Source organism: Hyla sarda, chromosome 4, assembly GCF_029499605.1.
Source record: "Hyla sarda isolate aHylSar1 chromosome 4, aHylSar1.hap1, whole genome shotgun sequence".
NCBI classification, from domain to species: Eukaryota; Metazoa; Chordata; class Amphibia; order Anura; family Hylidae; genus Hyla; species Hyla sarda.
In genome coordinates, this window is record NC_079192.1 from 404,676,160 (window position 1) to 404,699,760 (window position 23,601).

The 23,601-nt window shown below is 49.7% G+C and overlaps 2 protein-coding genes and 1 long non-coding RNA gene across 3 annotated transcripts in view; 2 read left to right on the plus strand and 1 right to left on the minus strand.

Annotated features, from left to right (window-relative positions):
- The window catches only part of LOC130267519 (uncharacterized), a 125,018-nt gene that overhangs the window by 68,327 nt on the left and 33,090 nt on the right, over positions 1-23,601 (plus strand). The window lies entirely within an intron of this gene.
- Positions 11,021-11,407, plus strand: LOC130267538 (histone H2B 1.1-like). The gene has a single exon (XM_056517485.1). It carries the CDS (start codon positions 11,021-11,023, stop codon positions 11,399-11,401), a length of 381 nt encoding a protein of 126 aa, XP_056373460.1. The 3' UTR covers positions 11,402-11,407.
- On the minus strand, positions 20,512-23,192 carry LOC130267550 (uncharacterized). The gene is made up of 2 exons (XR_008843210.1): positions 21,699-23,192; positions 20,512-21,076 (listed from the first exon to the last, which is right to left on the minus strand). It is a non-coding gene; the product is annotated as an uncharacterized LOC130267550 (long non-coding RNA).

Sequence of the window (23,601 nt, forward strand, 5' to 3'; positions counted from 1 at the left end):
TTTATGCAGGAAGTCAGCAACCGCCGAGCTGAGAAGTTTGTGACGAATCGAATTTACTGTAAATTCGCTCATCTCTATCCCCCGTGATATCCATCTTTTACATGGATCATATAATTTATAAATATTTACAACCATAATAATTAATGATCAATAACTAGTGGATGCATCAATAGTGAACAATTAAATAATTTAATTCATAATTAGATTTTATGGGTATTAATGTAATTATGGATTAAATTAAAAAAACTAATCAAAACACTATAAATCCACAGCTCCTGCCCCACAACTCCAACAAGGAGATCACATAATTCAGAATCTGGGAAATGGAAAATCTGTAGCTCCACATCCTAATATACAAACTCTTCTATATTACATCACTTTATTATTATGTTTTGTTATATCAAGCACAATGCAGATGTATTTATTTGTTCCTGATCCCCTTACAGACTCTTACACCCCCTGCTTATCCTATACCAGATATAAGAGCAGCTGAAATTGTTGTGCTGTTATTGTAAGTCTTAGTCACCATCCATAGTTGTATCTATTTGTATCTCTGTAACTTGTGTCAGCACCTGGGAAATATTACTTGTTACAATTTGGTAACATGTAAAGAGTATAATACAAAGCTCTCACCACCAGGTGTCGCTATTGTAACACAATGTATCTGATCTGTATAAACTGTAACTGTAAGGATTTATACTGCTGTGATAAATAGACGATCTCTATGGATAGATGTGATTTAAGGAAGTTATTGATTTACCCAAATTTGGAGGTACATTTAACTCTTTCGTTAACTGGTTGTACACATGGTGTTATCCATCCTGAGAATTGATGGGTTTATTTGTTTTTATGGTATTAACACGTGGGATCAGGCTCTCGGACGATTATTCTCGGTCACTCTCATTGCACATATCGGGGCTCCATATAATGTCGTACAATGTGTGCAGAGTCTTGGTGCCCGGGGGTGAGCAGTCCTGTAGACCTGGTAATGCTGCCCGAGTGATCGATCCATTCACAAGATTTGTTCTGCCATCTGCTGCTCCCCGCACACACATTATACACCTGACAGATTATTGTGCTGCTATTGATCCTCTCCCATGTGTGTAACATACAGCTCACACACCTGCCCGATCACCATTCCCGCTCGGTACAATGACGACTGCTCTTCTCTAGAATGTTGGGGAGAATCGCGGTAAGAAAAAAAAACTGATTATTTAGAATCGGAAAAATGCAGCAAACGTTTTGGAATGGGCGGGAAATTCAAAACCTTCTTGTCTCGTGTTCAGCCAATCAACGGAAAGGGGGAGGGGTCAGGAATGTAAATGTGGTTAAAAGAAACGCCCCGGATGATGTCATCTTTGTTCCAGTTTTCTTTCAGGTCCGCCCATGTGCTATATAAGCCGGACTCGGCCGCACTCAGTATCTTGCAATCTACTCGCTACATAGAGAAGATGTCTGGACGCGGTAAAGGAGGGAAATCAGCTGTGACAGCTCCTGCCCGGTGGCTTCAAAACACGTTGGAGATTACAAAGAATACCAACAAGGAGATCACATAATTCCCCATCATGGAGAATCTGTATCCCCTTCCCCCTGACCTCCGGCACAGCCGGGATGTGAGAGAATATCCCCAGGGGGTAGGAGCCCCAGCTCTAGGTCCAAATCCTCCTCCTCCCCCCCGCACCCGGGCCAAGTGCTCTCTGCAGACATGAGGAGACATCTGCGGGTGTTATGGGTCGGGCAGCTGTAAGGAAGATGAAGGAGAGAACAGTCATCACATCTACTTGTAGACAACTCCCCCCATCATCTCCGGGTCAGTAAATGGACACGTTGTCCGTATTATATCTATATATCGGGACAGGGAGCTGGCAGTGAGCGGAGGCGCCGCCTGTGTTACCCTCCGGGGCTCTCAGCAGCTCCAGGCCGTCTCCGCATCGTACAATCAGCTTCCTGGACGGTAGATGTTGTAGTAAAGATCCGTGTGATGGTGACCGGTGCCGGGAATAGAAGGAACGATCCCCAGCAGCAGATTTATATTCCCGGATACACAGTGATGTGCAGATCGGGAAGACTGTGGCGGAGATCCCGGGGCCTCCTCCCGGCTCCTCCCCGGCACCTCCGATAATGACGGGTATAAACCGTTAGGGGGGATGTTAGGGAGGAGGAAGACACGGAGAAGGGGATCTCTCCTGTCCGGTTCTAGCCGGTAAAGATATTTTATCCCGGGCAGGGAAGCACAAGGTTGTAGCGGAACTTCGGCCGGGTCCAGACAGGATGGGGCGGGGCCTGTTCTCTGTGTCAGCCAATAGCAGCTCCGGACGGTGACATCTCAGCAGCCAATCATTGCGCAGCCGCTGTACATATAAGAGGCGCCAGCAGCTCCGGTCTCAGCATTTATCCTTCACGATATTTGTGTAGTTGTGATTTATAAGATGGCAGAAACTTACCTGGCAGGGGAGATACCATGATCGCTACGGTCTGAAGAACTCCAAGCATTGTGGTAGAGATTTTGTGTAGTACGATTGCAGTACTTTTCGTTCTTATTAGAACCGCATTTCTCTAGAGCATACCACCTGAAGATCGTCTCCTGCCTGCCTCGGAACATCTGAAGAAGGAGAAGATCTTGAAGACTGCAGCTCCGGAAGAAGCCGACGAAGAACCTGGAAGAAGGGAATCGGCGGTGAATTCCGGAACAGCGGCGAAGAGGAAGGCGGCGCAGAATCTTTTCGAAGAAACTCGCTGCCTCTGGAGAAGGATTTGCATAGCTCCTCCCACCGGGACCGGATCTGCATAGCTCCTCCCACCCGGGAAAGAAGACTTTGCGAAGCCTCTCTCCACAAGCAAGCAAGGAAGCGGAAAAGAGCCTGCTGGAAGAAGCCATGGCCTCAACCAGCAAGTCCACCCAGGAGGCTGCAGGGCAAGGCCTGGAGGTCCAGCCCCAACCACAGCAAGCTTCAACCTCCACCACGGCAAGGCAGAAGGGCGGCAGAATTCCTAACCTGGAAGCTCCAACCCTGGAGCCCTGGATGAGGCAGACTGTTGCCTTGAAGCTCAAGCCCGTGGACGGAAGGGTGCCGGACATGTCCCACGACGTGTTCTGCAAGAAGATGCTGGCGGATCAAGGCTTCCCCACGGCTGACACCCTGGGAATAGCAACCTTCTTTTCGGGAATCTTCTACATCACCTTTGCCACCATTGGGACCTGTAGAAGATACTGGGAGGTGGTGAAAGCGGCGAGTCCCGAATCCCCTTTCTCTCGCTTTGTGGGCAACTGCCTTATTCAAAGAGAGGAGAGGCGGGTGACGGTCTCAATGCGGAACCCACACACCCCAGGCACGGACATCTCGACCTTCCTGAAGCGCTTCTGCACCGTGGTGAGGGAGCCCACCCGCATCCTGAACTCACTCGGATACTGGACCTGCAAGTGGTCTGTGGTCGTCAGACTCAACAAGAACCCTGCTTCTCCAGACGGACTACAGCACCTGCCAACGACATTTTCCTTGGGCAACTCCACAGGACTTATCTTCTACCCGGACATGCCGCAGACCTGCAGGAGATGTGGCAAGATGGGCCACGAGGGCAAGGACTGTACGGAGGATGCCTGCAGGTATTGCCGTGTGACAGGTCACACGACCAAGGACTGCCCCAAGAGCAAGACCTGCAACCTCTGCGGACTGGCAGCCCACAGCTACAAGGACTGCCCCCAGAGGGAGAGAACATGGGCATCTGTGGCAGCGAGAGCACCGAAGCCAGCCCCAGCTCCGGAGCCAACACCACGGATGGCCAAGCCGACCAAGGAGGGTAAGAAGGCGAAAGCCACCACCCCTGCCCCGTCCCGCCCCTCCCCTGCCCCTCCCGCCCCATCCCCTGCCCCTCCCGCCCCATCCCCTGCCCCTCCCGCCCCATCTCCTGCCCCATCCCGCACCACCCCTGCCCCATCCCGTCCCACCCCTGCCCCATCCCGTCCCACCCCTGCCCCTCCTGCCCCATCCCGCCCCACCCCTGCCCCTCCTGCCCCATCCCGCCCCACCCCTGCCCCCCGTACCCCACCACGGCCCACCCCTGCCCCGTCCTCCCCTGCCCGGCCCACCCCTGCCCCGTCCTCCCCTGCCCGGCCCACCCCTGCCCCGTCCTCCCCTGCCCGGGCACTCTCTCCTGCCCCCCGCCCCACCCAGCCTCCTTTCTCTCCTGGCCCAGCAGCACCTAACCCCCCTCCAGCTGCTGGTGCCCGCCCTTCGGAGGACTTTCCTGTGCTTCCTCCCCCAGGTACCATACAGAGGAAGAGGAAAGGAAGGGACAACGTATCAGAAGAGTCCCACAAAAGAAAGATAATCGAGACCTGCGAAACCCCTCAAGCTTCAGATGAGGAGGAGGAGATGGAGCAGGTCTGCGAGAGCCTTGAGGCTTCAGAAGGAGAGGAGGTGATGGAGCAGGCCCAAGTGGAGCAGGTCCAAGCAGAGCCAGTCCAAGCTCAATCTATGGAGGAGCTGCTGCAGGACCCAGAGGTTAAGAAAATCCTGGACACTCCGTCCAACACGGTCTACGACGAGTTCTTGGAAGGGCGCTACGAGAAGCCACAGGAGCCGACAGGCGCCAGAGAAGAGGACCCGTCCGACCAGACTGGTAACTAGTATCAGAACTAACCTCTCTTTTTATTCCCATGGCTGATCTCAACATCTTCTGCATTAATGTGAGGAGTATTAGAGCTTGGTTTAGATTTCAGACTGTTCTTACGTTCTTAGATTCCCAGAAGTGTGATGTTTACATGTTGCAGGAATGTGCTTTGTCTGCTTCTAGGTCTTACAACCATCTGGCCAGGCAGTGGCCTCATGGCCCTTCCTACTGGTCTGGTGGGGGCGACAATAGGTCTGCGGGGGTGGCCATCCTGATCAGGGGAGGTAACTTTGCACTTGATTCCGTCCGGGAGCTCGTCTGTGGCAGACTTCTTGTCGCAGACGGTTCCTGGGCGGGTGAGCCCGTGCGGCTCATCAACGTGTATGCCTCCCCTGAGAGGGATGTCCGACTGGAGGTTCTCCAGGCCCTGCGGGCTGAACTCGCCACCACTAGAGCAGTAGTGTTGGGTGGTGACTTCAACTGCCCCATTGAGGTGGACGGGCGCAGTTCTGGCACATCCGCCAACCTGGACGTGACGTCTAAACTGCTGATTGAGATGGTGACGGAGGCATCCTTGCAGGACGTTGTCGGGTCCATCGGGAACGGCTCCGTAAACTATACGTGGAGCCGCCCCGATGGCTCGCTCCGTTCTCGGATAGACTTCATCTTCACTTCGAGAGCAGTCAGAAAGGTGTCGTACTCTATGGTCCCCTGCTTCTTCTCTGACCACAGGGCCATTCGATTCCGGGGGACTCTGGGCCATGGATTCCCACCTGGCCCGGGCTCCTGGAAGTTGAATTGTGCCCTGTTGGAGCAGAGGGAGGTCATGGAGGAACTTAGGGATGCTTACCTTGTATGGCGAAATGACAAATGTCTGTTCAAGTGCATCAGCGATTGGTGGGAATATGTTAAAGTCGAATTCCGTTGTTTCTTTCAGGCAAAAGGCAGACAACAGGCGTGTGCGAAGAAGTGGGACTTGAGGAAACTGCAGCGCGAGCTGCGGTCCCTGCAGGACCTGCTCCAGTGTGGCTGGGACGTCAGGGAGGAGCTGGAGGAGACCAAAAAGAGCTTGAAAAGGCACTTTGAGGAGGAATCCAAGCGAATCGTCTTTCGTTCCAAGGTGGAGAACCTGGAGAAGGGTGAGAAATGTAACTCTTTCTTTTTCAGGAAGCTCCACGCCGGCCACACGCCCCTGACTGAGCTACGAGATGAGACCGGACACATGAGGAGCGGCAAGGAGGAAGTGATGGGGGTCGTCCACGACTTCTACAGCAACCTCTACGCCCCCAAGTCATCCGACCCCGAAGCCGCCGAGAGGTTCCTGTCAGGTGTCACTAACGTTGTTGATCCCGCAGGTGCGGCGGCTATGGACGATCCCTTGACGGTGGGGGAGCTGCTCTCTGCCGCTAAATCCTTTAAGCCCGGCAGGACCCCGGGCAGTGACGGTCTCCCGGCCGAGCTCTACGTAGCGCTGGGTGACCTGATCTGTCCGGACCTGTTGGAGGTGTACGAGGAGATGGTGGTGGGGGGCAGAATGCCTCCGTCGTTGAGGGAAGGGATGATCACGATCTTGTATAAGCGGAAGGGGGAGAGATGTGACCTGAAAAACTGGCGTCCCATCTCTCTCCTGAACGTGGACTACAAGATCCTCGCCAAGGTGCTGGCCAACAGGCTGAAACCTGTCATGGGGCAGATCGTCCATCCGGACCAGACCTGCAGCATTCCTGGCCGCAGGATTGCCGACAGCCTTGCCCTTGTGAGAGACACGGTCCATTACATCCAGGACCGCGGGGGCCGCGCCGCCCTGGTCAGCTTAGATCAGGAGAAGGCGTTCGACCGTGTCTCCCACGCATTCATGGACAGGGTTTTGCGCAGGCTGGGTCTGGGGAAGATGTTTTGCTCTTTTGTTAACGTTATGTATTTTGACATTTACAGCACGGTGTTGGTGAACGGCTGGAAGACTGACCCCTTTCCTATTCTTTCAGGGGTTAGACAAGGCTGCCCTCTTTCACCTCTCCTTTTTGTTTGTGTTATAGAGCTCTTCGCTGAGACTATCCGGCAGAATGGAGAGATCAGAGGGATCACCGCACCAGGACCAGATCGCCACGAGGTCAAGTGCTCGCTCTACATGGACGACGTGACCGTCTTCTGCGCTGACCAGCGTTCGGTGACTGCACTCGTCCACACCTGCGAGGACTTCGGCAGAGCTTCGGGGGCAAAAGTCAACTGCGGGAAGTCGGAGGCCATGCTCTTCGGGGAGTGGCATCTGGCTTCTTCCGCCCCCTTCCCCTTTACTATTAAGCCGGACTTCATTCAAATTCTTGGAGTCTGGTTCGGGAAGGAAGGAGCGGCCCTTAAGTCTTGGCAAGACCGACTAGGAAGGATAAACTCAAAGATCGGACTGTGGAGCTCCAGAAAGCTCACGATGGAAGGCAAGGCACTTGTCCTGCGGAGTGAAGTTTTGCCTGTGCTCCAATATACCGCACAGGCCTGGCCTCCCCATACCACCGTTTGCAAGGCCATCACCCGGACAGTGTTTGGCTTCGTCTGGGGCAAAATGGACAGAGTCAAGAGGACCGTGATGTACAAGGAACCCCGCAAGGGTGGGAAGGGAATACCCGACATCCCCGCTCTGCTGAGGGCCTCCTTTGCATGTGTCACGGTGCAGCGGACTCTTGTTGAAAAGACTGGCTCAGCGGGCAGGTCCATGTCTCGCTTGCTTCTCATGCCCCTCTGGAGACAGCTGGGCTGGGACAAGTGGGACAGCTCCATCCCTTACAACTGGAACACTCCCTGGTTCTATGGGGATGTTGTCCGGTTTGTGAGGGAGCACCAGCTGGAAGGACTGAAACCCGACCTATGGAAGCCGAAGACAATCCACAAGCTCATCCGAGCTAAGGACTCGACCGAGCTGGTTCCGGGACTCCCCGCAGCCACTGCAGAGACAGTTTGGAACAATGTGGCCTCAAAGCGGCTTACCAATGGACACAAGGACTTGTCGTGGATGGCCGTCATGGGAGGTCTCTCCCTCAGGTCATTCATGCATGCCCGCAACCTGTGCAAGACCCGGTACTGCCCCCGTTGCCCCTACGTGGAGGAAACATCTTTCCACGTGTTTTGGCAGTGCCCCTTTGCACAGGGTCTGTTGGACGCCCTAGAACATGAACTCAGAGACTCAGTGCCCAGGAGCTGCCTATCGTACCATTCGGTGCTTTACGGCCTGTTCCCTGGGACCCACGACGTGGAGGCCATCCAGGAGGCCTGGCGCCTTATGAACTGTTTTAAGGACGCAGTGTGGCTTGCCAGGAACCGCCTCGTGATCAACAGGGAAAACATGTCCGTCCGGGACTGCCGCAGGTTCATCAAGAACCTGCTTAGAGACTATTCCATCTTGGACAGCTCGGCCGTTGATGAGGAAGAAGAGGAGTGAAGACCCCTCTCCTTCTCCCATGTCTCCCTGAAGATACAGCCCAACAGTTTGGCCCTGTGATCCGCCCCCTCCCTACCCCCACATAGTCGCCCACACCCCTACCCCGATCACAGATTGTATTATTTGGTTTTTGTTTGATCTCTTGTGCCTTTATATTGCAGGATTGAGCTGAATGTTAGAGTAGCATGGTGTGCGATGTATAGCTTAGGGAACCTTTGCTGTGTATTGTACTATCATGCTTTGTGTGACTGTAATTTATTGTACGACTTGTAATGACTGAACGGAAAATAAAGCTCTTTCAATCAAAAAAGGAGGGAAAGGTCTCGGTAAGGGCGGAGCCAAGCGGCACAGGAAGGTGCTCCGGGATAACATCCAGGGCATCACCAAGCCTGCCATCCGCCGTCTAGCTCGCAGGGGAGGTGTGAAGCGCATCTCCGGCCTCATCTATGAAGAGACTCGCGGTGTCCTGAAAGTCTTCCTGGAGAACGTCATCCGTGACGCCGTCACCTACACCGAGCACGCCAAGAGGAAGACCGTCACCGCTATGGACGTGGTGTACGCCCTCAAGCGCCAGGGCCGCACTCTCTACGGCTTCGGAGGTTAATTCTGCTTCTACTCGGCTCCATCACATCAACCCAAAGGCTCTTCTCAGAGCCGCCCACATGTTCTATGGAAAGGCTACAATTCCTTGTGATGTCTTCTCTAATGAGTGGTCGGTGTTTGTGCTTTGATGGTTGCGGTTTGTATTTTCCCTATTCTCCATTTTATATTTTCTGTGATCGGAGACTGATGTTTACTGTGATGGGGATTATAAAGCACATAATCCAGAGATCCTACATCTCCCACCATGTCCGGGCAGTGCTTATTATCTTGGCCGACGGATCGGCGAAACACCTGACATAATCTGCCCTTAATGTTCGATACTGATCCGTCTGTGGGTATTTCCCGCTTTAACTGTCTGTATATCTACCTGGAGATCTCCCGAGTGTTCTGACTACTGCCCTCATCTTCCTCGGTATTATCACTACTCTCACCATCTACAGTATTCTTCCTCTCCTCCAGATTACATTACTCCCTTCCCCCACCATATAACTATAAACCTCCATAGAGAGTCCGTGTTTTAGCAGATACAGATCTGATCGTATCCGGTAGACGCAGCGATCTATATCCCACTATCTGGATAGATGAGTCTTCACCCTATAGCACCTCAGGGCGCCCATTAAGTGCACAACCCCCTACAGATGGGCGCCCTGCAGGTCTATTAATAATGGAGCTGTTCACACAGAACTGATGTGATGAGCGGCTGCGGCTTTATTATATTGTAGATACTTGCGGTTCCTCTATATTACTCCTCAGTATAATCAGATAATAGACGAGAGATCCGGGGATATAATCCGCTGTGACCGGAGAGAATCCTAGAGAGAGTGCAGGGTCCTGGTGATCTGCAGTGTTCACACCCTACAATACTGCCCGAGTCATCCGCACAATATTCTAGAGAATTCCATCTGATCGCTATCTGCCCGTCTGCAGCGACAACATCCGGAGACTTTTCTTTCCCGCCTCATTATTCTGGATTTCTCGTAGATGTTATTTATAGGGAATATTCTGTTACCGCTGGTAGAATCAGTTTTCATGATAATTCTCTAGATTTTGGGGAATATTCACATTAGAAGCTGGAACACAGCGATAGCGGGAAATTCAAACGAGACATCGGCTCTATAGCCCCCGATGATCGGTGATCATTGTCTTTGGGGATTATGAAATTCCCGCTCTCCCCTCCCCCATGTAATACCACGTGATGTCTCCCTAGGGCGATTATTACTGTATACAACCAGTGACCTCATCCACATTTCATTGATAAATAAGGGTTTAGTAACGTGTTCATTAGAAAACTTTATTACTCTGAAATAGAAGATATCTGCAGGACGGCTGTGTCTGAGAGCAATAAACTCCTCTCCACCCAAGGGACGATGTGAAGCCGATCACTGAGGCGGCGCTGGGTGATGCCCGCGGTTAGTGATCGGCGGTCGCTCAGAGATCTGTGTCCATCTGACATTAATCTGATGTGATAAAATAAATCCTCTTATGACATCTCTGCACAACCAACACCTTATGTGTCATGAAGCAGATGTGCAGGATGTTCTTATAAACCACATAACAGCCCAATAATAATAACACTATCACACCCGAGATCAGCGGCGCCAGCTCTGTAGGAGACAATGTGGTGGCTCTTAGAAGAGCCTTTGGTGTTCGGGATGATCTGGGATAAGCGGTGATCACTTGCTCTTGGCCGCTTTGCTGCTCTCGGTCTTCTTGGGCAGCAGCACGGCCTGGATGTTGGGCAGGACGCCTCCCTGGGCGATGGTCACCCCACCCAGCAGCTTGTTCAGCTCCTCGTCATTGCGCACAGCCAGCTGCAGGTGACGGGGGATGATGCGGGTCTTCTTGTTGTCCCGGGCGGCATTACCGGCCAATTCCAGGATCTCAGCGGTTAAATACTCCAGCACAGCGGCCAGGTAGACCGGAGCACCGGCGCCCACCCTCTCGGCGTAGTTCCCTTTGCGGAGGAGTCTGTGCACACGACCGACGGGGAACTGGAGTCCTGCCCGGGATGAGCGGGTCTTTGCCTTGGCCCGAACCTTCCCTCCTTGCTTTCCTCTTCCAGACATGTCTATTGCTCACTGTATAGACGAGACGGTATGGAGCCCCGCTCTGCGTCACCTATTATACCCGGATGGAGAAGGAAGGAGCCTCTGTGATTGGTCAGATACAAATCCAATATTCAGCGGCAAATACAGCAGCCAATGGGGAATAAAGAAATATGATAGTGAGACCACGCCCCCTCCTCCCCACCAATAGGGAGCCAGCTCTTTAGCCGCCTAAATTAGAATGTGACAGGAATAAAAGGATCGGCAGATATTGTTCTCATCATTACTCATCTCTGTTCTCTAGGAGAATATTTCACTATCCTGAACCATCATGACTGATCCCGCCAAGTCTGCACCAGCCCCCAAGAAGGGCTCTAAGAAAGCCGTGACCAAGACTCAGAAGAAGGACGGCAAGAAGCGGAGGAAGACCAGGAAGGAAAGCTATGCCATCTACGTGTACAAGGTGCTCAAGCAGGTCCACCCTGACACCGGCATCTCCTCCAAGGCCATGGGCATCATGAACTCCTTTGTCAACGATATCTTCGAGCGCATCGCAGGGGAAGCCTCCCGCCTGGCTCACTACAACAAGCGCTCCACCATCACCTCCCGGGAGATCCAGACCGCCGTGCGCCTGCTGCTGCCTGGAGAGCTGGCCAAGCACGCCGTGTCCGAGGGCACCAAGGCCGTCACCAAGTACACCAGCGCCAAGTAACCTGCTCCGCCTCCTGCTGTCACCCCAAAGGCTCTTCTAAGAGCCGCCACATTGTCTATAATAGAGCTGGGGCTTCTATCTGCTACAATTATCCTTGTTATATTTGTGGCTGATATTCTATCAGTGCAGCCGCTTTATACTGTATATATTGTCTACATCAGAACTGTTCTATGCACTTTAGTCCGTAGAAGCCGATTCGCAGTGAAGCAGAACTTGTCCCCAGATTTGTCCCCTTTGGCTGTAGAATACGAGGGTCACTGATATTACTGGACAGCGCCCAGGGGTGAGGTCTTCCCTGCAGAGCGCTGGGTCCTAGTGCCTCCTGCCCCGACTATGTGGTCCCAGAACAGTTGGTGGAGGTGCTGTTAACTACTTCGGTGCTGAACGTCGTTACAGATGTAATTACTGCTGTCACAGGTTACGTTGATTATTTGCGCCTTTCTCAAGGACTGAACATCTCAATTGTCCAGACTGTAATGTAGTTGACAATCATCCCCATCATCCTCAGCGATAACAGTGTCCCTATTCTATCTCCGGATCCCTATTCTAATAACTGATGGTCTCCAGGATCCTATTGTAATTTGTAACTCACATAATATCTCCATTATATGAACTGCTTGTACATTACCCGTATGACACAGGGGATTCATGTGCACTACTGGGGTCATATATTCCACATTATAGAGATGTATTATACACCTGAGATGATATATACTGGCCTCTGCACAGGCGGTGGTGATGGTTCTACACTGTTCAGTCCTGATCATCAGTAGTTATATATCAGACAGGAGGCTCATATCTTATGCATTATTCTTTCTTTAATAATGCCCATAGCAGAATTTTCAGTATTCAATTCAATATAAAAGAAAAAACTACAACTCCCAGCAGTCCCAGGGCCACAGCGGCCACTCCCCGCCTTTAGCCACTATATAAGGGACTGCCCAGTATGGATCCTCCTCTTTCTTTCTGCTCATGGCAGACGTTACACAGATAAGTATTGTGATATATATATATATATATATATATATATATATATATATATATATATATATATGTATATTGTCTTAGATATAGTATATAGGAGTTTTACACTTTGGCCTGGTGGAGACTATCCTCTACCGGCTGCATATATCTCTGTTTTTCCTGTATACTATTCTATCATTATTATTCTTATTGTTTTCTGTTTTTCTTTCTGGGTTACCGGTCTCTATCGGTAGTTCGCGGTGGCGCTGGGCGCTACCCCGGTTTTTTCCCCTGGACCCTCTATTTTGTTCCTACCTGGTGTACGCCATCTTCTGGCGACGCCATTTTTTCCTCCTTCTTCTTCCTTCTGCTGCGCTCTTTTGCGCGCGCGGGCTAGGGGCGGATCTTCCTCAGCGCGGGCCGCGTCTCATCTCACGTCTCATTCTCTTCCACTTCCAATAGGGGCGATGAACTGGCGTTAGATACGGCGCAATTTTTGAGTGACTCACAAATTCAGGATCTCATAAACAAATCGGTCCAGGCTGCTCTGGCGTCTGCCGTGGCACCCTCTAGATCACATCCAGTTCTATCCCTCACCCCTATACCGCTGTCCCACAGCGGTGAGCCGCCTGTAAAAAAGGGTAAAGTTTCGCACAAACGGAAGCATACCATGGCGGCCCCTGACTCCCCGGCAGGGGAAGCAAATAATATGCTCCAGGCAGCTCCCCCCACGGACTGCCACCCCACGCATCACTCTGACTCTTCCCAACCCCTGGGCCTCAGGGAGTTACCAAAGAGGCATAAGTCCGCCAGGCGGGCAAAACCCGACTCTTATGTAGATTCCCCGGATGAGGATTCATCCGATGAGTCGGGTGAGACTGAGGTCTCAGAGTCTGACTTTGCTGACGAGGATGCTGGGACAGCGGCGCTCAATAATGACGCCAATCCTGAATCTCAGGGCGAAGCCATTCTAGATACCCTGGGAGAACCACTTTTACACCCTGATGCCATATCCCACCCCCGTTCTGGGGATTGGACCCCGTTGCCCCATGTGTCCCAGTACGTAGAGTTCTGGGCACGCAGGTCACTTGAAAGGACCAATCGCAACAAACTCAGGGCAGAGTGCCCACGACCATTTATTCCTAAAAAAGTGGTATCAACCCCAGAGATAGATCCCATTTTATCCAAATATTTGATGAAGTCGGGCAAATTCCCCAAGAAGGGGATTGATCGGTCTTTTAGGACCATCCAGGACCGCATTCTGGACCTACTTGGTCCTCTTACAAAAATATTAAATTTGTCTGAACAGGCAGCGACGACAGACCAACCTGTCGATTTGACCCAGCTTCGTGGGTGGGCCCAGAGGGCCATTTGTCTGGTGGGCAGTGCCAACACCGCTTGCTCTATTGAGCGCAGACGCTCCATTCTCATACGGCTTGATCCGCAACTGGCCCACCTAGCCGAATCCGAGCCAGGTCCAGCAGCAGAGGGTATGCTGTTTGGAGACACCTTAGTAAAAGACATCAATAAGTTTGTGGGGCTATTCAACAGTCTAGATAAAGCCCAAACTTCATTAAAAAAATCTGAAACAAACAAGATTTTTCCCCGTGCCGGCAGAAGTAGGGGCCGATCTGCCGGCCGCACTTCCACCTACAGACCCTATGTCAGGGCAACTGCTCCACCACAATACCCTCAGGCTCCCCCTCCATACACCGTGTCAGTGGCGCAGCCAGCGCCATTTTTCCCACCCCGTGGTAGACCGTGGCGCGGACGTGGAAACAGAGGTTACCCCCGATCTCGTCCATATACCGGTAAGTGTTCCACGCACTCCACTTTCACACATACCTGTGGGGGGACGACTGATACATTTTACCCACGCTTGGTCTGAGATTACGGCAGACGCGTGGATACTAACGACTATAAGAGGTTTCCACATAGAACTTCTGTCCTTACCAGAAATGGGCGTGATTCCGCCCCCTATCAGATTTGCAAAGCGCAACGTTGCTCTCATAGACAACGAAATAGAGGACCTGGTGTCCAAACAGGCAGTGGTGGAGGTCGACCCTTCTTCCCCGGGGTTTATCAGCAACCTCTTCCTTGTAAAGAAGAAAGGGGGCGGCTATCGCCCCGTGATAAATCTTCGAGACCTGAACCAGCATGTCGCTTATCGACATTTCAAAATGGAGGGCATACATTGCCTTCGAGACCTTCTTCAACCGGAGGACTGGTTGGTAAAGGTGGACTTAAAGGACGCCTATCTCACCATCCCCATGCATCCTTCTTCGCAACAACTTCTTCGCTTCCTATGGAGAGATCGAATGTGGCAATTTACGTGCCTTCCTTTCGGTCTATCGTCCGCCCCGTGGTGTTTCACCAAACTCCTGAAACCAGTGGTGGCGTCCCTAAGAAGCAGGGGGGTGCGTCTGATCATCTATCTAGACGACCTCCTTATCATGACTCGCTCCAAAGCACAGGCCTACCAGCACATGAGGTGGACGATATCTCTGTTGGAAGGGCTGGGCTTCTTGATCAACCAAGAGAAATCGATTCTCATCCCAGCTCAGGAACTGGAATTTTTAGGCTTCTTGGTGGACACCAATCAGGCCGTTCTCCGTTTGCCCAGAGCAAAATTGGCCCTCATACGCAAGGAGATCAGAGCGTTGCTACGCAAAGGCTTCCTATCGTTACGGGTACTTGCCCGGCTGGTGGGCCTTCTAGCGGCCTCCATTCAAGCCATATTTCCGGCCCCTCTCCATTACAGGGCCCTCCAGAGGCTCAAGATCCTTCATCTGCGTCAGGGTCTCAGATACGCAGACGAGGTGTCCCTCTCGGTAGAAGCCAGGGCAGAATTGCAGTGGTGGCTTCGCCATGCCGTCGAGTGGAACGGCAAGACAATCTTTAACTCTTGTCCGGAGGCCATCATAGAGTCGGACGCAAGTCTGAGAGGCTGGGGCGCTCGCTTCGGCAACGCTTCTACAGGAGGGAGCTGGTCCATCGAGGAATCTCTCCTACACATCAATGCATTGGAAATGCTGGCGGCGTTGTTCGCCGTCCGGAGTTTTTTGCCAGAAACTTCCAATTGCTGCGTATTATTACGCATGGACAATATTGCAGCGGTGCAGTACATCAACCGCTTGGGGGGCACCATGTCCAGGATCCTGGCGGATATTGCCAAGGATTTTTGGCACTTCTGCCTCTCCCGCAATATTATCCCTATGGCGGAGTACATTCCGGGGATTTCCAATACAGTAGCAGATTGGAATTCCCGCTATCTCTTGGATTCCAGCGACTGGCGTCTGGATCGTTTAGTTTTCCTGCAATTGGAGCTGCTTTGGGGTCCGTTGGGCGTGGATCTATTTGCGTCCCGCCTCAACCACCAGCTACCGCGATTCTTCAGCTGGAGGCCGGACCCGGAGGCGTCAGCAGTAGACGCCCTCCGACAATCTTGGACGGGGGAGACACACCATGCGTTTCCCCCGTTTTCGATGATCCCCAAAGTTCTCATACAGATAGCGAACCAGAAGGCTACGGTTGTGTTGATCACCCCCTGGTGGCCGATGCAACCATGGTTTCCGATTGCTCTGGAGATGGCAGTGGATTGCCCCAGACTGCTCCCTCTTTTTCCGCAGATCCTCTCCAATCCGACCAGGGGTCTCCACCCTCTGGTAGTGGACGGCAGCCTAACTCTCCTAGCATGGTTGGTTTCGGGGTGCCCGACACGGACCGCGACCTTTCGGAATGGGCTAGGAACCTCCTCGCCCTGGCCTGGGCCCCCGGGACTCGATCGGCATATCGATCAGCCTGGAGACTCTGGATACGTTGGTGTGATCAACGACAGGTTGATCCCGTACAAGCACCTGTAGCAATGGTGGTAAATTATCTGGCGGACTCTTTTGAGTCTGGTAAGTCCTACAGTTCCATCAATGTGTACCGATCGGCCATTTCGGCTTACCATTATCCGGTGGACGCTTTGCCGATTGGCAAACACCCCCTGGTATGTAGGCTCTTACGGGGCATTAAATTTAGGCGACCGCCCCGTCCTAGGTATCAGTCCACTTGGGATGTTTCCAGCTTGCTGGAGATGTTTGCCAGGTGGGAGGACAATGAGGCTTTGTCATTAAAGCTTTTGTCTTACAAACTTACGGTCCTTTTATGTCTGGTTTCCATTAAAAGAGTCTCGGACGTAAAGGCCCTGGACATTTCTAGGCGTCAATTTTCGTCTCAGGGGGTCAGGTTCTCAGTGGTCCGAAGGACAAAGACGGGTATTCATTCAGTTTTTTACCCTTATTTTCCCGCGCATCCTCGATTGTGTGTTGTGCGTTGCCTACAGGCTTATGAAACGCAAACTTCCAACTTACGCTCTCCGGCCTTTTCTCAGCTCCTGGTTTCGTATGTCAGGCCTCATCATCCAGTCTCGTCCGCTACCCTGGCGCGGTGGGTACGCGCCGCCATGGAGATGGCTGGTATAGACGTTTCCCTCTTTGGAGCGCATTCTTCCAGAGGGGCGATGGCTACTAAGATAGTTACGCCGGGGGGCTCCCTCACTGACCTGTTGATGGCAGCGGATTGGTCGTCAGAGACCACGTTTCGCCATTTTTACTTCAGACCGGAGGAGCATGTCTCCATGTCGGTTTTATAATATGGTGGTCGGATAACTTATATATTTATTTTGTTCTTATAGTTTAAGCTTTGAACTTGCATAAGATATGAGCCTCCTGTCTGATATATAAATCGAGATTTTCCTAGCTTGTGACGGAAAATATTAGTTATATGAAGACAGGAGGCGAGTATCTTCCCTCCCTTACCCAACCCTATTACGATTCTTTGTTTTCTTTGCAGGATATTGAGCATGTTGAGTGTTTTCCGGAAGGAGGCTGACCTGTTTGTTGCAGACTGTTTGGGTTCTCTACAGTCCCCGTTGGGATGAAGTTCGGCCTTCGCTGGCCAGGTTGTCCGGATTGTCTCCGAAAGCTACTGTGGTGGACCGGCTGGTCGTGGATTTGAGTGGCGATGGAGAGGTCCGGATGCAGTTTTGGGTTCCTGTGCGGCGGTGTTTCGCATTCAGAAAGAGGAGGATCCATACTGGGCAGTCCCTTATATAGTGGCTAAAGGCGGGGAGTGGCCGCTGTGGCCCTGGGACTGCTGGGAGTTGTAGTTTTTTCTTTTATATTGAATTGAATACTGAAAATTCTGCTATGGGCATTATTAAAGAAAGAATAATGCATAAGATACTCGCCTCCTGTCTTCATATAACTAATATTTTCCGTCACAAGCTAGGAAAATCTCGATTTACATTTAGTGTAATGACAAACTGTATAAAAAAAAAAGCTGTCAGTGAATAGAAATACTTATGACTACTGCTGTCAGTGAATAGAACTACTTATGACTACTGCTGTCAGTGAATAGAACAACTTATGACTACTGCTGTCAGTGAATAGAACAGCTTATGACTACTGTCAGTGAATAGAACAGCTTATGACTACTGTCAGTGAATAGAACAGCTTATGACTACTGCTGTCAGTGAATAGAACAGCTTATAACTACTGCAGTCAGTGAATAGAACTGCTTATGACTACTGCTGTCAGTGAATAGAACATCTTATGACTACTGCTGTCAGTGAATAGAACCGCTTATTACTACTGTCAGTGAATAGAACATCTTATGACTACTGCTGTCAGTGAATAGAACAGCTTATGACTACTGCTGTCAGTGAATAGAACAGCTTATGACTACTGCTGTCAGTGAATAGAACTGCTTATGACTACTGCTGTCAGTGAATAGAACTACTTATGACTACTGCTGTCAGTGAATAGAACAGCTTATGACTACTGCTGTCAGTGAATAGAACTGCTTATGACTACTGCTGTCAGTGAATAGAACTGCTTATGACTACTGCTGTCAGTGAATAGAACTGCTTATGACTACTGCTGTCAGTGAATAGAACTACTTATGACTACTGCTGTCAGTGAATAGAACAGCTTATGACTACTGCTGACAAAATGTGAATTGAGGGCAGCCGCCTGCAGAGTTTCAGCACATGGGGCCCCCAGGGACACCAATGACCAACTGCGTCCTTGATTCCTTTTATATACATATGGGATTTTTTTAATACTATTTATTATTAAATTATATTATTTTTAATTACATTACACAGAGGTGCTATACAAAATTATTCTGACTTTTTTTTTTAATACTAGCAGAGGTTTAAATATTCCACAACTGAATGGGGATTGGATGATGAAGTCACATGATGATGTCACATGCTCGGTTCTGGCCAATAGACAGATACTTTCCTCTGATCTCTGTCAATTATAGAAATCATTCTAATTGGTGATTGAGATTGACAGTTATGGGGAAGAATTATTGGATTTGTTAGAACAGAGCATGTGACTTAATCGGCCAATCCCCGTTCAATGTGGAATATATGTAAAGATCTAGCCGACTTACAAATGGCAGAACAATTTTGTATAGAAGAAGGAATTTGGCGGCCTCTCTAGTCCCTTTCCTGACTGTGTGTAGGAAGGAAAGCTGCTGACCTCTAGATGCCCTTGTCTGATTGGATGTGCAGCGGAATAAAATGGATTGTAAAACAACCGCAAGATCAGGGTTCACACTGGGCGATCTCTTGCAGATATATATAATAAATTAATAATGTATTATTTAAAAAAAAAAAATGACAATAATACAACAGATATCTCCCATATGACTTGTGCAGCAGGGACAGGTCATTGTGTTACAGCCGCGGCCTCCTGCTGCCCATTCTGTATAAGAGACAAGAAGACCCTATGGAGCTTTAAACTAAATGATAACAGTCATTTATACTTCTTATTTCAGAATAACTATTATATATTCTAGATTTATGATTATTAGTTTTAGGTTTGTGATAATACGGGCTAAAAAAAAATCTTCCGCATTAAATTATACTATTCCCTGAGCAAAAAGTCGCAACTTCATAGACAAATTAATCCAATATTCTGATCAATGCTCCAAGTTATTCTGGGGATAAAAGTGTAACCTACCTGAAGATCTCCTAAGGACCCGCGGGTGTGGATCAGTGTTTCCCAGTGTTGCAGCCGCCACTAAAAATGTATAACCCCACGTGATCTGGGGTCAGACCGGAGGAATTCACGTCAGTTTCTATCTATAAGAAATTACAGAAAAAGAGCGGCCTATGTTTTATGTGGACTGTACCCCCAATATATGATAAATAATTCCCCATCTATCAGGATCTTAACAAGAACAATGAACGTAACAAAATCTGTCCTAATAAAAGACCTGAACCCTTTCCATAGAGGACACAATCCTCCTGTGACCTTTCACCCCGATAACTAACAGCAGCGCAGGGTTCATAGTCCTCCAGCTGATACTGGAAGAAAAAACTAAACAGAAAAGAAATAAAACACTTTCCTATATAAAGAGTATTGGAGCCTTGTTTAAACCATAAGCTTGAAGCAGGGAGGGATGATCACTGTGATATGACAAAAAAAAGAAAAATGCAAATATTCAAGATAAATATTCGCATTGCGAATATAGGCGCCCAACACGTCTATTAGACATGTCATATATAAGTATAATGGTGACTTTATCCCCGTTCTCTCTATCACTTTCCCCTTTCTCCTCTTTCTCCCCGGATTATATTGCGGCATCTCTCTCCTCTCCTGGCGGCCCGAACACTCCCCGGAGCCCGATCAGAGGTGACAGCTCCTGCCCCGCAGCTCCAACAAGGAGATCACATAATTCATCACCTTGGAGACTGGAAATCTGTAACTCCACATCCTAATATACAAGCTCTTCTATATTACATCACTTTATTATTATGTTTTGTTATATCAAGCACAATGCAGATGTATGTATATATTCTAGACTCTTCCACCCCTGATTATCCTATACCAGATATAAGAGCAGCTGAACTTGTTGTGTTGTTATTACAAGTCTTAGTCACCATCTATCGTTGTATCTATTTGTGTCTCAATTAGAACCTGAGAAAATATAAATATTCGACGTTACACTTTGGTAACATGTAAAGATTAGAATACAAATCTCTCACCAGCAGGTGTCACTATTGTAACACAATGTATCTGATCTGTATAAACTGTAACTGTAAGGATTTATACTGTTTTAATAAATATAGCGCCATCTACTCGCCGCACAGTTCTAGTTCTTTATTCCATTCATTGTACAACAGCGACATCTTGTGTCAATTAACAGCAATTACATTGGTGATTATCAGGTTCCCGACAATTCTGTGGTTTCCTGTTATTACGCGGTTACCTAGTAATTCAATTAAGGATTCGATTCTAATTTGCATTAAACAGAAGGTTAACCAAATAAACCCCATAGAGATACATGTATCGGAGCCTGTATACCGGGGAGGAGATTCCCGTCACTGACAAAGTCTTCGGCTTCTCTAAACAAATACTTGAATGTGACCTTATCCTATCTAGCAGATCTGGATATAACGCTTGTCCTTGTGAATATAACAGAAAAGCTCAGGATGAATCTTTTCCAAGGAAGGGAAATTCTATCAGAGACCTCCGGCCCCTGACCGGGGAAACCTGGCAAGAGATGACAGTGCAGCCGCGATCTCATGTGTGAACTGGGACCTACTGTTCAGACACCTTATGATAATACTGGGCAGGTCTCTGCACTTGTGGTAGGAATGGAATCTACGCGGTTTAGTCCCGATCACCAATAGTTGTATTCAATGACAACCTGTGTATATAAAAATAAAAAAGTATTACTCTATTGCAGTCTCTGCTCATTAACCCCTAATTCTCCTGAGAAGTCTCGTTGAGAGCAGGAAGGGGAATTACAAAAGTATACAATGTAACAACAATGTATTAATAAGAATAAACAAATGAATAAATAACTAATGTATCAACGTGGAAACTAACAGACAGGAGTCCATCATAAAGAGTGAATAAGATGTGTTGGTCCTGGAGAGACTGCACAAAACAAAGAATTTATTACTTTATAATGTTACCCCGTTGTGGATGGGCTGTGGGTCTGGTGTCATCTATACAATACATGACACGGACATTCTGTAACACAGTAGGTGACATGTCCCTAATGTACATGGGCCGTGACGTCATCGGTCCATCTGCACATTTACAATGGAAGTATAAATGACATCATTCTATCAGAGACAGGAGGATTTATGGTTATACTTATACCGTGTTATATCCCGTTCCGAACCTGTAGGGTGGAGTCTAGTTTGTGGACTAAGCCTGTTACATTTGTATGAATTCACATTGTTATCTATATAAACCATTTATATTAATATGATACATTATCATTCCGTGCATTGTATGAGGTAAACATAATATTTTATTACATTATTAATTAGAAGATAATAAAGAAGAAGAGTTTTATTGTCCGCCCGGCTGGAGTTCCTCTTGGATGTCGGCAGTCTGATGCTTGCTGTGCGGCTCTCCACCTTTCCCGAGCACAGGAGCTGGGATTCAGCAGGCGGACTGGCTTCATACAATTGTTGTGTGGAATACAAATATGACATGGAAGTATCAGTGCAGCGGCCGGGATAGGGCTTTCTCTCCCAGGTATAATGTTCTCTGTTATCAGGACCATATATACAACCAATATATGAATCCCCGATGTCATCCTGGTAATGTACAAGCAGGTCCTGTAATGGAGATAATCTGTGAGAGATATCACAAAAGGATCCTCGGGGTCATCACTTAACAGACGAGGGATTTGGGGATAGAAGACATTCTGTGAGGGGGAAGGATCCTACAGAGAATACGGAGTCTCTTGTATCTGGATCAGGATTCTGACTTCTTTGTTCTCTTCACTTCTCCTTCCATCTTCAGCCCCTCTGACCCCCGTCACTGCTCTCCGCTCCCTCCGCTCTGTCCTCGCCGGTTCCCGCTATCACTGTCTCCTTTCTCACCGCTGAGCAGCCCGGACACGATCCTCCGACCCGACCACTTCTACTTCCAGAGCTTCAGTCGAGGACCGGGTTATATCTTATAACTGCGGCATCTCCTTCCTCAGTTCCCGGCCCGAACACTCCCCGAAGCCGGATCAGCTGTGACAGCTCCTGCCCGGTGGCTTCAAAACACGTTGGAGATTACAAAGAATAACAACAGGGAGATCACATAATTCCCCATCATGGAGAATCTGTATCCCCTTCCCCCTGACCTCCGGCACAGCCGGGATGTGAGAGAATATCCCCAGGGGGTAGGAGCCCCAGCTCTATGTCCAAATCCTCCTCCTCCCCCCCGCACCCGGGCCAAGTGCTCTCTGCAGACATGAGGAGACATCTGCGGGTGTTATGGGTCGGGAAGCTGTAAGGAAGATGAAGGAGAGAACAGTCATCACATCTACTTGTAGACAACTCCCCCCATCATCTCCGGGTCAGTAAATGGACACGTTGTCCGTATTATATCTATATATCGGGACAGGGAGCTGGCAGTGAGCGGAGGCGCCGCCTGTGTTACCCTCCGGGGCTCTCAGCAGCTCCAGGCCGTCTCCGCATCGTGCAATCAGCTTCCTGGACGGTAGATGTTGTATTAAAGATCCGTGTGATGGTGACCGGTGCCGGGAATAGAAGGAACGATCCCCAGCAGCAGATTTATATTCCCGGATACACAGTGATGTGCAGATCGGGAAGACTGTGGCGGAGATCCCGGGGCCTCCTCCCGGCTCCTCCCCGGCACCTCCGATAATGACGGGTATAAACCGTTAGGGGGGATGTTAGGGAGGAGGAAGACACGGAGAAGGGGATCTCTCCTGTCCGGTTCTAGCCGGTAAAGATATTTTATCCCGGGCAGGGAAGCACAAGGTTGTAGCGGAACTTCGGCCGGGTCCAGACGGGTTGGGGCGGGGCCTGTTCTCTGTGTCAGCCAATAGCAGCTCCGGACGGTGACATCTCAGCAGCCAATCATTGCGCAGCCGCTGTACATATAAGAGGCGCCAGCAGCTCCGGTCTCAGCATTTATCCTTCACGATATTTCTGTAGTTGTGATTTATAAGATGGCAGAAACCGCACCAGCCGCTGCTCCTCCCGCCGAACTTACCTGGCAGGGGAGATACCATGATCGCTACGGTCTGAAGAACTCCAAGCATTGTGGTAGAGATTTTGCGTAGTACGATTGCAGTACTTTTCGTTCTTATTAGAACCGCATTTCTCTAGAGCATACCACCTGAAGATCGTCTCCTGCCTGCCTCGGAACATCTGAAGAAGGAGAAGATCTTGAAGACTGCAGCTCCGGAAGAAG

Excerpts from the sequence above, each read along its gene's own strand:
- LOC130267538 (XM_056517485.1), top strand. The coding sequence starts at position 11,021 with ATGACTGATCCCGCCAAGTCTGCACCAGCCCCCAAGAAGGGCTCTAAG.